An 18,153-nucleotide genomic window follows, 5' to 3' on the forward strand; every position below is an offset into this window, starting at 1 on the left:
TTTTTTTTTTTTTGCCATACAAACGCAAGACAAGAGGCAGGGTGATCAGGATGCTTCTGATTGAACAAGGCCACCATTGCTATGTGCTTTCCATTGTGATTACTGTCAAAACAAATTGGTTTCTTATTATTTTAATATTGTGCCTTTAGGAGCTTAGTTTTGAATGTGGAGGGACTCCCTACTTGCATGAGTGTATTGATCACTTTTGTTGAGTACCTGCTAGGTTCAAGGCACTGTGATGAGGGCTATCAGGAATGCAAAGACAAGCAAATCACCAGCCCTTCTTCACTAAAGGAGCTTATTATCCATTTGGGAAAATAAGAAAAATAGACTTTAAAAATTAACATAAAAAGCATCATATGATAACGGCAAAGTAAGTGTGACAAGCAATGTTTTTAGCTTTTTTGTTTTGTTTTGAACTTTGATTTCTCTCATCTGGAACAATCTAATACTTGTTAGCCTTTTGTCTCAGGTCTAGAGTTTAGGAAGCTACACTTTATGTTATTTTCCCATCACTGATTCCCTCAGAGGGATTCATGGAACTTGTATTGACAATTAAAATATCATTTCTTATTTGAAAATAATAGGGATAGAAACTAGACCTGGGATTTCGGTGGTCTAGGAAATCTCCATCTACTACTGCTGGTCAACATCTCCAAAAGTATAGTTTTAGGTTCCCTACAGTAGTGAGAGGTTTAGTGACTTTCCCAGGGTTTCATAACCAATATGTGTTATAGGAGGCAATTAAACCCATTTTTTCTTTGGCCTCTAGGCCATTTCTGTATGCACTATTCCATGTAGTCTTTCTTTGAAAATAGTACTTAAACTTGAAACAAGCAGATATCCTAATATAGCTTTTTCTGACATCAAGTTGCACTTCTTTAGTGACAAAAGCAAAATACAAATATCCTTTGGAGTGAGAAGTAAGGGGATCTAAAAGTGCCAGATCTCAAACTGTATTACAAACCAGTAATCATCAAAACAGTTTGAGTACTAGTTAAGAAATAGGTTGATCAATAGAAGATTAGGTACACAATATGCAGAAGCAAATGAGCAGTAGCCTCGTATTTGAAAACTCAAATATCCTAGCTGTTGGTACAAAAACTCATACTAATTAACTTATAGTAATGCCTGGAGTTAGTTAACTTGATTGCCTGTGAAAGCTGAGGCTGTAGGGGTTGGGAAGGACAAGTGGAGTCATCCAGTAAGAAAAAAGTTTTGTTCTAAAATGAAAAGTTCGACCATGAGAAGATTAAGACTGACCCTATATAATTTTCTTATTGATCATATTTACAGTTAATTGACTTTTGTCCTGAAACTGCTTAAGTCATTGTCCTTTGTCTCTGAACTTAGTTCAGCGTTTAGCTGGCCCGTAATGAGTTAAGTTTAAAATCCAGCTCCCTTGCATCAAGGAATTTAACTGACTTTGGAAAATGTGTGAGAAATCAAGGGAGTTTGGGCTGGATATCTTTATGCCACCACACTATCCTTCAGGGATATCTGGTTTGCTGTCCAAAAGTCCGTACTGCTATCTCACACCTGCACTCAGACAACGAGCGCTTCATGGTCTCATGAGAAAAGGGGGGTCGTTGCTAGTCCCCATTACCAAACTTCCAACCAATCATGTTGTTCCCGTGCCTCAGTTCCATAACCAGTCATGTTGGTCTCAATTCCATGATGTCATCTGCTCTGCTCTGTTCTCTGTTCTGTACTCCCCAAAAGCTATATAAGAGGAATTGTCCTCTTACTTGGGGTCTTTGGCATTAATGGAGGCAATCCATTGACCCATTTATTGCAGGTAACATGCCCCTGCTAACAAATGTTATCTTGCGCAGAGATCTACCTCAGTTTACCCTTTTGTTAAAATTCAGTCATGACAACTATGTGATTTTATTGGATTTCTGATGTTCCATGCTTCCTTATCTTATATTTGGACTTTTTTTTTTAAACTGCAAAATCATGGAGGAGCTAACAAATGAAGTACTGTGTATTGCTATAACTTTGCTCAGTGAGAATTGTTTCCAGGGTGCATAGTTCATATTATTTCCCAGGGTTCTATTGAATCCTAGTAGCTTGAATGTGTATTTGTACCAAAGAGGTGTGGGCCATTGGATTTTGATACTAATAGCTAGAGTGGCTTAAGAACTAGCTGGATCTTTCTGCCTGCTTTTTAAAATTACAAATTTAAAAACTCTATAGAAACAAATATTGAATTTAATTTTTTTCACATTCATTTTTAAAAATTTTGAGTTCCAAAATCTCTCCTTCCTGTTCCTCCCCTACCCATTGAAAAGGCAAATAATATACCAATTATAGATGTGATGTCTTGCAAAACATATTTCTATATTAGCCATGTTAGGGGAGAAAAAAAAAACCAGCAAAATTTAAAAAGTAGGGAATGCTTCAATCTACACTCAGAGATCATCAGTTCTCTTTCTGGAAATAAATAGCATTTTTCATCCTGGGTCCTTTGGAATTATCTTGGCTTGTCTTGATCAGAGTAACTGAGCTTTTCACAGTTGATCATCCTTACAATATTGCTGTTACTGTGTACAACATTCTCCTGGTTCTGCTCACTTCATTCTGCATCAGTTCATATAAGTCTTTCAAGATTTTTCATCCTGCTTATCATTTCTTGTAGCACAATAGTATTCCACCACAATCATATACTATGACTTATTCAGCCATCCTCCAATTGATGAACAATCCCCTCAGTTTCCAATTCTTTGCCTACCACAAGAGGAGCTGCTATAAATATTTTTGTACAAATAGGTCCTTTTCCCTTTTTTTAAATCCCTTTGGGATACAGATCTAGTAGTTGTATTGCAGGGTCAAAGATACGCACAGTTTTATAGCCCTTTGGGCATAGTTCCAAATTGTTCTCCAGAATGATTGGACTAGTTCACAACTCTACCACAGTATATTAGTGTAACTGTTTTTCCACATCCCCTCCAGCATTTATCATTCTCCTTTTCTGTTAGCCAGTGTTAGTCAATCTGATAGGTGTGATGTGGTACCTCAAAGTTGTTTTAATTTGCATTTCTTTAATCAGTAGTAATTTAGAGGATTTTTTTCATGATTATTGATAGCTTTGATGACTTTATCTACTACCTGTTTATATCCTTTGACCATTTATCAAACTGAGGAATGGCTCTTATTTTTATAATTTGGCTCAGTTCTCTATGTATTTGAGAAATGAGGCCTTAATCAGAGAAACTTACTTTAAATTTTTTTCCCTTTCCTTTTAATTTTGGCTGTACTGGTTTTGTTTGTGCAAAACCTTTTTTGATTTCATATGATCAAAATTATCTACTTTACTTCCTTTTTATCTCTTATTTGGTCATAAACTCTTCCATTATAGGCAATTTTTCCACGCTCTCCTAATTTACTTACAAAGTAGTAATCACCAGAACAATCTGGTACTGGCTAATAAATAGACTGGTGGATCAATGAAATAAGTTAGGTACTCAATACACAATAGTAAATGACCATAGTAATCTTGTGTTTGATAAACCCAAAGATCCAAGTTCTAAGGGCAAGAACTCAACATTTGACAAAAATTACTAGGAAAACTGGAAAGCAATTTCACAGAAATGAGGCAAAGACCAACATCTCACACTGTATATAAGATAAGGTCAAAAGGGGTACATGATTTAGACATAAAGGGTGATATCAGTGACATCATAAGCTCTAGGTCAGTGGAGTCAAACTCAGAAATAGGAGCCACTAGACTGTATATAAGGATTCCTGTGGCTGTATGTTGACTTAGAAAACCACATTTTAACATTGTGTTTTATTGTATTTTTATTTATTTTGTTAAATATTTCCCTATTACATTTTAATCTGGTTGGGGTGCACTTGAGAATGTTGTGGCCAGTAGACTGTATGTTTGACTCCTTTGTTCTAGGTAGCTCTAAGATTGTAGATTGCAGAGAAGGTGTCAACATGCACTGGTAGAAAGAGTTTCCTCACCTGGGAATTCCCTGTACTAATAATAGGGTCACAAGTCCTGTCCTTATCCCTGTCATTTTTTTTATAAATGAAGCCCATATCTCATATTCATTTAATGCAGTAGGGACAGAAATAGGAAATTGTGTTGCGATATTTTTTTATTCAGGAAAAGTGTTTTTTATTGGGTCTTGACAGAAAGAAATATTTCTTTATTACCATAGATCTGAAGGTTTTTAGAACACTAAAAAACAATCCAACTTAATCCAGGGACTTTTAATTCATGTTAAGATACTCAGATTGCCATAAAACATTATTGGGTGGATATCTATCACTTTTAAAATTAAAATTTCCTTTTTATTATTGTGAATGTGATAAAAATCAATGAACATGAACTCTTTTCTGATACAAAGAACAGAAAAAGAGTATGTGAAATCATTAATGCCACTAGATGCATTTTGAATTTTTTAAAATACATTTCCAATTTTTTGAGTTACGTCATAGAACATTTATTAACAAGGTTTCCTCCCAAACTATTTCTTTGAGGAAAATCAGTAGGATATTCAGTTTTTGTAGATAGGAAAATTGAGCTATGAACCAATTAAATGATTTGCCTGGAACTACCCAGTCAGGGAAGAACAAAATTAGAATGCAATTTCCCTGAATCCCAGCTCATAACAAGATTAGGGGTCTGCTCTTTCAATATTTCCTTTCAATTTCAGAATTTTGTGAGCCTTCTTCCCTGAATCTCAACCTGCTTTTTCTCTTCTTCACTTTTCAGAATGCTAACAAACATATCTCTCAGGCAGAAGTGGTCATTCGGTTTGCATTTCAGACATCCATCACGGTATTGTGTATTGCCTGTCCTTGCTCTCTGGGCTTGGCTACACCCACAGCAGTAATGGTTGGAACAGGGGTGGCTGCCCAAAATGGGATTCTCATCAAAGGAGGAAAGCCCCTCGAAATGGCACACAGGGTACGTGTGCTCACTGCCCCCTCGCCTTGCCTCGCCAAGGGTTTAAAGAAAACTGGATTTGGATTTAGGGCTTCTTCCTTGAGGGAGACAAGAATTGGACTCTCTGAGGAGGAAGCAGCTGTTTGCACTCCCCAGAAACGATGATGTATATCCTCAGGTATTGTCAGGATAAAGCTCGTCCATCGTAATATCATAATGTGACATTGAGACAGCCAAGCTGCTCAATTCAGGTACACGTACAGGTTGGGCAAGATGGCGGGATGGCCTCTGAAGTCCCTTCTAGCTCTGAAGTTGTGAAATCGATTTTAGAATGACCGCCTATTGCCTTTCACTGAGACCGAAGCCACCACTGCAACACTATTGATAGTTCCATGGTAGCGTGATCCGGGCAAGACCACAAAGCAACAAATACTCTTGAATATTTAAACTCTCCCCTTTCGTCAGACACCCCATCCCTGTCCTCATTCTCATCCTTGCAATCCTGGGCTTCTAAATCCAATATTAGGCAGCCTTAGCCCCTGTGTTATCGTACAAAGGGAAGCTAATAACCAGTCTTTGTTTCTACTCTAACAATTTTAAGTAGCATCACAAAATGCTCAGCTCTCTGCATCGAGGCATTCGTATGCCCCTAGTTAAGGTTTGAACATTACTCTGCCTCTTGTGTGTTACTGGGAGCTTCTGAAACCCATAACTTGGCTTACCACAAAATGAAAATATGCTCTTAAGAAACAGAATTTTCTGGTGTCAGAATTATGTTTATGTACAAAAGTTGATACATGAGTGTTCCTCAAGGCTTTACCTGTATATTGTTTTCTAGGCAACCTTGCCTATGTTTCAATCCTGGCTTTGGTAGGAAGACATAGGAATAAATTTCTAGTAGTAAGATTTGGTTTTAGAGGGAGATGTAAAATCTTTTTCTTTGTGGGTCTTTTTAAATGGCATTTGTCGGAGATGACTTAGGTATTGCTGGTTCTACCAGGAGACAGGAGACTGCTTGACATGTCCTCTGAATGCCTCTTCTGACCCTTGGATTCTGGCAGTGGAACATAGGATCACATACAATTGGCTGTAGGTTTGGAACTAATTGGAAAGGCGCTAGTCCAACCCCCTCATTTTATAGATTGAGACCTAGAAGAGTTACACAACTCACTGAAGGATCACACAGATAGCAAGAGGCAGAGGCAGGGCTTAATCCTGGGGCTCTGATTCCAAATTAGCACTCACTCACACTTACACTCACCACTCACAGTTAGCATCATTCCAATGCTGTTTTATTTCTGACAGATCAAGACGGTGATGTTTGACAAAACTGGAACCATCACCTATGGTGTCCCCAAAGTCATGAGAGTTCTTCTGCTGGTTGACATGGTGTCCCTACCACTGAGGAAAGTTCTGGCTGTGGTTGGCACTGCTGAAGCTAGCAGTGAGCATCCCCTGGGTGTGGCTGTCACTAAGTACTGTAAAGAGGTAGGTACTCAGGTTATGAAACATCCCAGCCCCTGTCCTCTTCTTTCATCCTCAGTGCCTTGGTAGGTGAGGCCTCCTGGAACCTTTATTACACGTCTGTTGCATTATATAACCATGTGCAGTGATCATTTGATTCCACCACAGAGCTGAAGAGTTCCTGGCTAGTCTGTGAACAGGAATTTTTTGTGTGGATTGAACCTGTAATTTCATTAATAGACAGATTTAATTCTACCAATACAGATGAGCACCTGTTCTGTAACGTGAAGTCTCAGAGAGTTTCCCGGAGCACCAAGAGTTTAAATCACTTTCCTGGGGTCACATAGCCAGGATGCATCTGAGTTAGAACTTGAACCTAGCTCTTCTTGACTTCAAAGTCAATATTCTTTCTGTCCACTATACAACACCACCGCCTTCCTAGCAGGGATATGCCTTGTAAGTGGGAGGTGCCTCATGCCCACCAGAGAGTGTATCGCCAATTTTCACAAAGATAATAGAGAAAACCCTATAAAATTCAGCTAAATGTCAAAGGTGTTTTTGGCAAATAAGAATTAGAATGTTTGTCCAAGATTTTCAGCCTTGGCATTGATTCAACCACATATATTTCTTTGGCTGGGAGGCCCTATTGATTTTTTTTTCTCTCTGACCTCTTAAACGTGATGGTAAAGGTAGTAGATCCTCCTGAAGACATTGGCCAGAAACAGTTAGAACAGCCTGAATGATATGATCAGTAAACACTGAAAATTAACATGGGCAATTTAACAGGAAACACTTTAAAAACTTACTTGTGTAGAAACTCATTCATTCAGAAACCTAATTTAGATTATATTTTTTAGGTAAGGTTGATCAATATTTGACATTATTCTCTATCCATCACTTTCTTCCACCTGACTGTTTCTTTTTTCTCCATCTCAACCTTCTTTCACAGGAACTTGGAACTGAAACCCTAGGGTACTGCACGGACTTCCAAGCTGTCCCTGGGTGTGGAATTGGCTGTAAAGTCAGCAATGTTGAAGCCATCGTGGCCCAGAGCAAACACCCTCTAAATGAACAGAATAGTCATCTGAATGGTGTTGGCACCCTTCCTGCTGAAAAAGGTTTCATTGATCATTGTCTTTGGCTCTGGGGAAACATCCATAGTCAGTACTTGATTGGGTTAAAGTGGAATTCTGCCAAACCACAGAGGCAACCTTGCCAAGTATTTCTCTTGTGATTTCCTCCTTAGCCTGGAAAAAGGTGTGCATATGGGAGGATGTGATACATAGCCAAGTCACATACAAAAAAGCCTTTTCTAATCCATACAATGTTCAATGGTAATGGGAGATAAGGGTATTATACTTTTCTTTGGTACTTCTGGAGAATGGTAATTTCATAATTGCATACACTCCCTCTCCTAATGTGTATGGAAATCCTTCCATGGCTTAGAGAGATAGCCTGGTACAGTGGAGAAAGGTCTATCTGTGGAGTCAAGGACCTGGGTTCAGATATTGCCTCTGGTACTTCCTGCCTGTGTGATGTTAAGTAAATCTTTAATTCTCCCTGGGCCTCAGTTTTTTCATCTGTAAAATGAGGGAATTAGACTCTGGCCATTGATATATTCTAGCTTTAGATCTGTGATGTTATTATCATATAACTGTTCCACAAAGGACAGCCCTAACATGTTAGAGACTTAGTACCTCTGTGATAGAAACCCAGGGGAACCACTCTATCTGTTTCTCTTTTGCCTTTCATTCCTGATACATACGTGATACATACCCAACTTTATCCATGTCTTTTATGCTACTTCTCACACACAAATAACATGATTCAGCCTGCTTATACTAATAAATATATAATGTATACTAATAAATCTATCTATATCTGTATTTATGGGTATATATGTGTGTGTGTGTGTGTGTGTGTGTGTGTGTGTGTGTGTGTGTGTGTGTTTCATATGTATCTATCTATATGTAGGCAGCTAGGTGGTGGGGTGGATAGAGTGCTAGGCCTGGAACCAGGAAGACTCATCTTTGTGAATTTGAATCTGGCCTCAGACACTTACTAGCTGTATGTCCCTGGCCAAGTCACTTAACCCTATTTACCACAGTTTCCTTATCTGTCAAATGATATGGAGAAGGAAATGGCAAGCCACTTCAGTATCTTTTCCAAGAAAACCCCAAATGGAGTCACAAAGAGTTGGACAGGACTGAAAAAACAATCGAACAACAAAGTATGTCTGTAGATATAGATGTATATGTCTATAGAGATAGAGATAGCTTGATTGGAGGATCATAAGATGGCTTGAGTTTTATTGGTACCTTTTGTTTTTTACACCACAACCATTTCCTATTATATACTTTTTACTCCTCACCATTGAACTCTCTCCATTGTAACAAAGAAACAGAGTTAAGAAAAATAGACCAACAGAAATGACCTCCTCTGAAAGTGTGTACTGCATCCCACAACTGTCATTCCCAGATCCTCCATTCAGAGGAGGAAAGCTATTCCAGATCAAGACCGTTCACTGTATCATGCATCTTTTTATTGCCTGTTGAGTTGTTCTGCCATTTTAATTCTAATGACTCTGTGGAATGCTGGGCTTCACAGACACATGGCTTTGGTGGGACAATACTGGTACTAAAGATCTCAATACTAATGATAGCACATATTGGTGAAATTCACAGATAATCCCCTCAGCTCACCCTCATTTGTGCCATTACATTTATTTTTTAAAATTTTATAAATATTATTTTTTCCAAATTACGTGTCAAGACAATTTTTAACACTCATTTTTACAAAATTTGAGTTCCAAATTTTTTTCCCTCCCTCCTCTCTTCCTAAAATGGTTGATATAGTTTATACATGTGCTATCATGTAAAACACATTTCCATGTTAATCACAGTTGTGAAAGAAGAAACAGATCCAAAGAAAAAAAAAACACAAAAAAAGAATAAGTGAAAAAAGGATACTTCAGAGCATTCAGAGCCTGTCAGTTCTTTATCTGGATGTGGATAGCATTTTCCTTCATGAGTCCTTTATACTTGTCCTGGATCATTGTGTTGCCGAGAAGAGCTGAGTCATTCATAGTTGATCACCACACAATGTTGCTGCTACTGTGCACAATGTTTTCCTGATTCTGCTCATTTCTCTTTGTAATAGTTAGTATAAGTCTTTCCAGGTTTTTCTGAAATAAGCCGGCTCATCAATTCTTATTACACAGTAGTATTCTCTTAAATTCGTAAACCACAGCTTGTTCAGCCATTCTCCAATTGATGGGCATCCCTTCAATTTTCAATATTTTTCCACTATGAAAAGGGCTGTTGTAAATATTTTTGCACATGTAGGTTCTTTCCCCCTTTTTATCTCTTTGGGACACAGTCTGTCATTACATTTAACATCCACTTTGCTTAATTACATTGAAGTTTTTACCTCTTTTCCTTCCTATTTTTCTCTCTCTGATGAAGGTGAAGTAAAATGTTAAGAGACAGGCAGATAAAGTCAAAAGAAGCCCACAAGGTTTAGATAGTTCATACTAGGGCTAGTGTGGTATAATAGGAAGAATATTGGGTTTGTTAATCATAGGACCAGAGTTTGAATCTTGGCTCTATTAATTAGTAATTATGTGATCCTGGACAAGTCACTTCACTTGGTTAGACTTCTCTTTACTCATCTGTAAAATTAGATGGTTGGACTATATTGATTTGTCCTGACACATCGAGGGTGACCTACTAATGGAACACAATCTATGGAGCAGTTCCTTTCATTTTCGTGGTATGAACATCTCATCTACTTTTTACCTCGCAAGAATCCATCCAAAATCTTGAGCCTTCCTCACCTTTTCCTGACATTCTGAGAGTACCACTCTGTCTGTCATTTATCCCTCGTTCCCTCAATGAGACCAGCTCACCATCTTTTTAGCATACATTTATTTGGTTACATCGTTTGCCCTGCTTCTCCTATTTCATTCCTTGTTTTGGAATGGGTTATGGCCTGATTGAGCCCACCGGGTCTTCTATTGCCTTTTGGGTGGTCTTTAACTTCACTTCTTCAGAACCAATAGTGTACTGTGAATCATAGCTATACAACATTATTTGAAGAATGATGTCTTAAAAAGATGTGCCTTTGTTTCAGGAGAAAGCTTGGGGTCATTCAAAGAGCCAGCTGCTCTTCTCCTGTTCAACTTTACAGGCAAATCATTGACCATTCATAGTGTGTTTCTGGGCTGCATATACTGGTAGATGAGCCTATAAGTTGTCTGTCAAACTGCATAGCATCGTGTGAACAAAAGACATTTTCCATTCACAGTTTTTCATGTATTGATAAGTCAAATGTCCTTGATGGTGAAAAAAGTTTGTTATAGAAATCCTTGCTCATATTTCCAAATTTTGGCTCTCTGTTGTCCTCTTTCCAGTTTTATCCATTAAAGCATTTAGGATGACTTTTCTTAGTTGGGTTTCTTGCTAAGTTTTTTTTTTTATTAGTGTTTTTCCTTTACTGCTTAATGCCATTTTATGAAGCAATACTGCTCATAATCTCCTACTATCCTTCTTTGTAAGATGTTATAAAATGAGAGTCTATCATGAATACTGTACCTTCTTTGAGAATCAGAAAACATTGAAAAATGCAAGCCTTCAAAACAAAATCATAAAAAACAAAATTGATTATATTTTAACAGACAAGAAATTACTTTTTTTTGGAGAATCTTCTGACTCAGCTATCTTGGTGCAGTCAGTTAACCAACCTTTACAGTAAAAGTAAAGATTAACATAAAACTAGAAGAAAGAATAAAATTAGACAAAGAGATGTATGTGCAATTAAAATAACTCCCAGTTCTTGGTGTTGGGAAAAAAAAAAGAAAGTTGATAGAAGACAGGATGTTAATACTGATTCAGTTGAACAACAAACATTTATTAAACACCGTATAGGCCAGGCTCTATTCTAGGAACTGGGGAACAAGTATAAAGAATGAAAAATCTTTATTCTCGAAGAGCTTACATTCTAATGGAGAAAACCGTTAAGTGCACTTATAAATATATACAGAATAGAGGATCAATACAAAGTAGTTAAATACAAGGCAATTTGAGAGAAAGGAAGCTAGGATTTGGGGGATCAGGGAAAGCTTCATGGAGAAGGTAGGGCTGGAGAGTAATCTGTTAGTTGAAGTTAAAAAGGGGAGTTTATTCCAGACATGCGGAAGAGGCAATGGGAAATGCAGTGCTGTGTGTGATGACCAGAGAGAAGGCCTGTTTGGCTATATTCTAACAATTTGGTTTGGAAGTTTAACCAAGTCAGTTGCTATAACAAGTCAGTTGCTATAACAAGAAGGCCCAAAGAGCCTAAAAATTACCTAAGCAAATCTTTGAACTCTTTGATAGACTGACAGCTATGGCCACCAAAGGCAACATCAGTATAGAATATAAACACATTTGTAAAATCTTGTGGAGAGAGATGGTGGATGATTTGATTATCACTTCATAAAACTGAGAAGCAATGAAGGGAAAAACATTTTTTAAAAGTTTAGGGAGAGACCTAACTAAGCAAAGTCAGTCTAGGGACATTAATAATAAAAACAAAAGGATGGCAAGAGATAAAAACCATAAACTATCTGTTATTTTTTTTCTTTATCAAACTCTTTTTACCATTAAGGACATTGTAGCCATCATATTGGGACAGTCCTGGATGTGCTTCTAGAAGTTGTGGCACTGAAGAGAACGAGGATGGGAAAAGTAACTGGGCTTGATTTAATATACATAGAAGAGATCTGTATTTAAGATGACATAATTTTGAGGACATTGAGGGATCAATTCAATAGGTGTCTAAAGGAGAGTAGAAGCTGTGTGACCTTGAGCAAGTCACTTAACCCCAATTGCCTCACCAAAAAAAATAAAATAAAATAAAATAAAGGAGAGTAGAAATCAAAAGTGTAGAAAAATTCCGAACATTATTACAAAAAAAAACTCCCATAAAAACAAAACATATGAGAATATTAATGAATACCAACTTTTTCTCTCCTTTGCCATATGCAAAACTTACATAATAGTAAGCCACAAATATGTTGAGATAAATATTAATAATAATAGATAGCATTTATATAAAGTTTTAAGGTTTGCAAAGAGCTATACAAATATTTTATCCTCACAACAACCCTGTGAGATAGGTGCTATTATCATCTCCCATTTTACAGATGAGGAAACTGATGAAGACAGAGGTTAAATGTCGTGCCCAGGGTCCCACAGCTAGTGGTGTCTGAGGCCAGATTTCAGTTTGGGTCTTCCTGACTCCAAGTCCAGAGTAGAGCATTTATTAAATGCATACTTTGTGCCAGACATTGTGTAAAGCAGTGGGGATTAAAAGGGAACAGACTTTTTCATAAATGGTATTCCACAAAAGCCAGTGTCTTTACCATTCCACAGTTACCTAAAAGGTATAAAGAGTACAAAATCCCATTGTGCTTTTTGTTCTCTGATTATAAAAAAGTATTGGAAACATCATATTAAAGTCTCTCTTCCAACAAGGTGCCTCCCATATATATGTCAAAGTTATGAAAGTGCTTAAAAAAACTAGATAAAACAGATTACTTGTTCAGTGAAGTTCTGATTATGAATAGCTAGAAAAACATAAAACAGGGAGATGTATACTCACCAACGTTGTTTGCCTCCGTTATATAATAGAGTCCATGTTGAAAACGAATCCCTCATAAATGGTCAGATACTTGAGATTTTCCTATTTGTGGATAGCATTATGCCAGGCATACCAAGCCCTAGAACATTGTAGATCCTCCTAAATAACATCATTTCTCAGAAGAGTTTGGCCCAACTATCCACCCGGGAAAACCTTTGTAGGTGAAGAATGCTGTTGTCCAAATTATTATTATACAGTTGGATGGGCAACTCTTAGAGCTTGTTTATTAGTATGGAGATTTGGGAGAGGTACTATAGATGAACAGTGAGCTGGACCCAAAATTGAAAATTGCCTTTGGGAAATTACAGACTTCTTTTTGATAATTGTAAGCTTCTCCCTGAAACAAAAGCTCATCTTTTAAAGACCAGGATTCTTCCAGTGATGTATAAGAATGATGATGGTGGTGGTGGTGGTGGTGGTGGTGATGATGATGATGATGATGATGATAATGATGGCTACCATTTATATAGCACCTACTATGTGCCAGGCACTGTGCTAAGTGTGTCATAATAAGTATGGCAGTGATTCATGGAATACTATACAGTCTCTGAAAATTTGAAGTTAAGGGCAATCCAAAGGATAACAGAGAAATGCATTTTAGATGTGAATTGGTTGCAACACATTATAAACAAAGAATTATATAAGAGAAATCATGTAAAGCAGAGGTGTCAAATGGAGGCCACAATGTGGCAACACTCCCCAGTGTGACCAGAACCAGATTAGAACGTAATTAGGAAATATTTAACAAAATAAATAAAAATACAATAGTAAATAGATAATGTTAATATGTGGTTTTTGAAGTCAATGTACAGCCTGTAGAAATCCTTATGTGTGGTTTAGTGGCCCCATTTCTATTGGCTACTGATGTAAGGGATGTCAGCAGAGAAATATATAACTGAAAAAAATGATGTGCTTGTCATCTGACGAGAGCAAGTGGCAACTGATAGACAAGACAGCATGAATGCTCCATTGGATCTTTGGGATGTCAAGACAACTTGAAGATCATCAGCACGTTGGGTGGACACTTAGTGATAAATTTATTGTAAGCTGTGAACAAGTGTTGCATGTGATGGGCAGACATGAATGGGTTGCAATCTGTACCATTGGGGAAAATCCCTACTTTGATGAGATCATAGGTCCATTGGAATATTAGAATTATATTGAATACTTCTTTCCAGATCCACGTATAGTGCCAATGCTGATATCCTGTTAAAGTGGCTTTTCAAAGTAAAGTAGTAATTCAGCTACTTTGTAAGTCACTGTCATTGCTTATGGAATTTCATTGTGCCCAGTGGAAGCCATCTTCCTAATCCTGTTTTAAGTGACAGTTGTAATGTAATTAAATTCAACAGACATTTATTAAATACAAATTATCCAAATCTAGCAACAGATGATAGCTTATGCCTCTTAACTGGTGTCATACCACCACTGATCATGAGAAAGTTGGCAACTGAAGACTGAAGGCTCAGGTATCTCTGATTTGAATACATGGAAATAACCAAGTACCCTAAATCCATGACAGTTTTATGCCCACAGTGGATGTGACAGAAGATTGGAGTTATGATATTAATCATTATATACAACTATATACTCTCTAGAAAAAATGGAGCTACAGGTTGACCTTTCTAGGGGAGCTAATAGAAATGGTCCTAAATAATAGCTAAAATGGCTGCCCTTAAAAATTGGTACTTCAGAGACTGGCATGATGAATTCAGCTAAACTCAACAAGCATTTGCTAAGGTACCTACTATATGCAAGATGCTATGCTATGTACTGGGGATCTGGAGATTTAAAAATTGGGGTTACTCCAATAGAATGAAGTTATTCAGGTACCAGTAAAGAATGACCATAGAGTATATGATGGCTTACTGATTCCTTAGGGGAAACTTGTATCAAGATGGACTATGTTATAGTATTGGAAAGGATTATTGTGTTTGGTACTAAGAAAGTCACTAGATATGGTATTAGTAGGGATACTTAACTTGGAGTCTGTGAACTTGTTTTATTACAACAAATTTTTGACAACTGTATTTCAATATGTTTAGTTCCTTTATAATCTCATGTACTTTATTTTATGCATTTAAAGATATTATTCTGAGAAAGGGGTTCATAAATTTCACCAGACTGCCAGAGGGGTCCATGACATAAACAATGGTAAGAAGCTCTGCAATGAAAGAACCAGCCATCTTTGCTAGAGGCAGACAAAAGATATTATAGTGATCATAGCTAGCATTTATATAGCACTTTAATGTTTACAGAGTGTTTCATACCTCATTTGATCCCTTCAACGACCTTGTGAAGGAGGTGCTGTTATTTTCCTCATTTTACAGATAAGGAAACTGAGACTGACAAAGTCTTAGTGACTTGTCACACAGCTAGTCAGTGTCTGAGATAAAATTTGAACTATGAAGTGTTACAGGAAATAATTAGTAAACATTTATTAAGTGCCCACAGTGTGCCAGGCATTGTGCTAAGCTAAGCACTGGGCATATGAAATAAGGCTACAGACGGTTGTTGCCCTGTTAGAATCTTTACATGAATGTACCACATATTGTCAGAAGTCTCGGCCTTGTGCATACCTGTGATGTGTATATTTTACACAGTATATTTTCCTTTCTACCCTTTCTATAAGCAATATTATTGTGGGGTCATAGGGGGGATAGAAATTATGTCTACCTCTTTTCCAGGATAGCTAAATGTAGGGATTTTGTATTCTAGCTTGTTTTTAACCCTCTCTGGCAATACAGACTAGGCTTTGCTTGTATCTAATGGCCCAACATACATTCTATTGGACAGGTGCAGCAGCACCCCAGACCTACTCTGTGCTGATTGGGAACCGGGAATGGATGCGACGAAATGGTTTAACTATATCTGCTGATGTCAGTGATGCCATGACAAGCCACGAAATGAAGGGGCAGACCGCCATATTGGTGGCTATTGATGGTAAGTCATTTCCTCAGTCCACTTTGCGGTGTAGTGTCTATTACTTGTGTGTGCTGTGTTTTCTGAGTCAGACTTACTAATTTATTCTTTCCCATCCCTGCTACCAAAATTACCCCCGACTGATCTTGGCAATTGCCCTTCTCCCAAGGTGACAGCTATATGTTTTGGTTGTTAGGAATCTGTTTATATTCACAACAGCATGAAGATTTAGCCCAGCACATTTCACACATTGTTTTTAAAAAGCATTAGTGCCAAAAGTCTATCCTTATTTTAAACTTATGTTTTACTTAATTTTCATTTTAACTAGCATTTATTTTCTCTTCCCTGGTCTTCCCACCAATTGAAAAACAAACAAAAAATGCTTGTAACAAATATACATAATTGAGCAAAACAGATGACCACATTGACCATGTCCAAAAGTTTATCGCTTTCTACATCCTGAATCTATCACCTCTCTCTTATGAGGTAGATGACATGCTTCAACAAAGTTCCCCAGAATCAAGATTGTCACTGCATTGATCAGAATTCTTAAGTCTTTAAAGCTTGCCTGTCTTTACAGCATTGCAGTAGCAGTATATGTGGTTCTCTTAGTTCTGTCCACTTTAATCTGCATCAGTTCAGTCTTCCCAGGTTTCTCTTAAATTGTACATTTTATATTTCTTATTATGCAATAATATTCCACTACATTCATATAGCATAATTTCTTCAACTATTGCCCAATTAATGGTCATCCTTTTGGTTTTCAGTTTTTACTACTACAAAAAGAGCTTCTATAAAAATTTATGTACATGTAGGTACTTTTCCTGATTTCCTTTTTTAATCTCTTTGGAGTCTATTAGTAATATTACTTGGTCAAAGAGTATATACAGTTTAGTGACTTTTTGAACATAATTTTAAGTTACTTTCATAAATCACCAAACTAATTCATACTTCCACCTGTTTTCTTTCAGTCTCTCCAGCATTTTTTTTTTGTCATCTTTGACAATTTGATGGCAAACCTTAGAGTTGCTTTGATTTTCATTTCTCTATTTATGATTTGGAGCACTTTTTCATATAGCTATTGATAGCTTGGATATTTTATCCTTTGAACATTGCCTATTTGTATCCTTTGACTACCTATCAGTTGGGGGCTCTTGTTTTTATAAGTTTGAATCAATTCCTCGTGCATGTCAAAAATGAGATCTTTATAAAAGAAACTTGACTGCAAAGATTTTTTTCCTAGGTAACTATTTCACTTCTAGTTTTGACGGCATTGTTTTTGTCTGTGCAATTTTAAAAAAAATTTCATGTAATCAGAATTGTAAGTTTTATCTTCTGTGATCCTCTCTATCCTTTACTTGGTTATAAACACTTCCTCTATCTATAGTTGTAAATAGTAATTCTTTCCTTGCTCCTCTGATTTGTTTTTTTATGTGATCTTTTATGTCTGTCATATATCCATTTGAAATTTATCTTGGCATACAGTGTGAGGTATTGGTCTACTCCAAAATTGGTTTCTGCCAGACTGATTTCGAGTTTTGTCAGTAGTTTATGACAAATAGTGAAATAGCAACTTCTTCCTCCATTAGTGTTTATCACACCCCTTGCCACAATATTTGTTTGCTTCTGTGTTGTGTTCCTAGTCTATTCTACTATTTGACCTTTCCATTTTTTAAGTAGTGCCAAATAATTTTATGTATTACTTCTCTGTAGCGTAGTTTAAGATGTGATATTGCTAGATCTCTTTCCTTTCCATTTTTTAAAAAATGATTTTTCATGAGACTTCTGTTAGGTGAATTTACTTATTGTTTTTTCCAACTCTATAAAGTAATCCTTTGGTAGTTTGATTGGTATGGCACTGAATAGTTAAATTAATTTAGGTAGTGATGTCATTTTTATTATATTGGATCTGTCTATCCATGATCAATTAATATTTCTCCAATTATTTAGGTCTATCTCCATAAAGTGTTTTTTAAGTTGAAGTCATATAGTTACTGTGTGTTTCTTGATAATAGACTCCTATGTATTTTATACATTTTGTAGTTATTTTAAATGGAATCTCTCTTTCTATCTCTCCTCCTGGATGCTGTTGGTAAAATACAGAGATACTGATGATTTAAGTGAATTTTTACATACTTTAAATTTACTGGAATTGTTTTAATTAATTTTAGTTGTCTCTATGA

General features: G+C 36.7%; 1 protein-coding gene across 1 annotated transcript in view; it reads left to right on the forward strand.

Annotated features, from left to right (window-relative positions):
• The window catches only part of ATP7B (ATPase copper transporting beta), a 107,007-nt gene that overhangs the window by 71,691 nt on the left and 17,163 nt on the right, over positions 1-18,153 (forward strand). The window contains exons 10-13 of the mRNA XM_027856914.1: positions 4,730-4,924; positions 6,209-6,391; positions 7,317-7,485; positions 15,845-15,991. Of these exons, the coding sequence (XP_027712715.1) occupies positions 4,730-4,924; positions 6,209-6,391; positions 7,317-7,485; positions 15,845-15,991 (694 nt within the window). The remainder of the gene's footprint in view (positions 1-4,729; positions 4,925-6,208; positions 6,392-7,316; positions 7,486-15,844; positions 15,992-18,153) is intronic.

This window comes from Vombatus ursinus, unplaced genomic scaffold (genome assembly GCF_900497805.2).
Source record: "Vombatus ursinus unplaced genomic scaffold, bare-nosed wombat genome assembly UNPS02011700.1, whole genome shotgun sequence".
Classification (NCBI taxonomy): Eukaryota; Metazoa; Chordata; class Mammalia; order Diprotodontia; family Vombatidae; genus Vombatus; species Vombatus ursinus.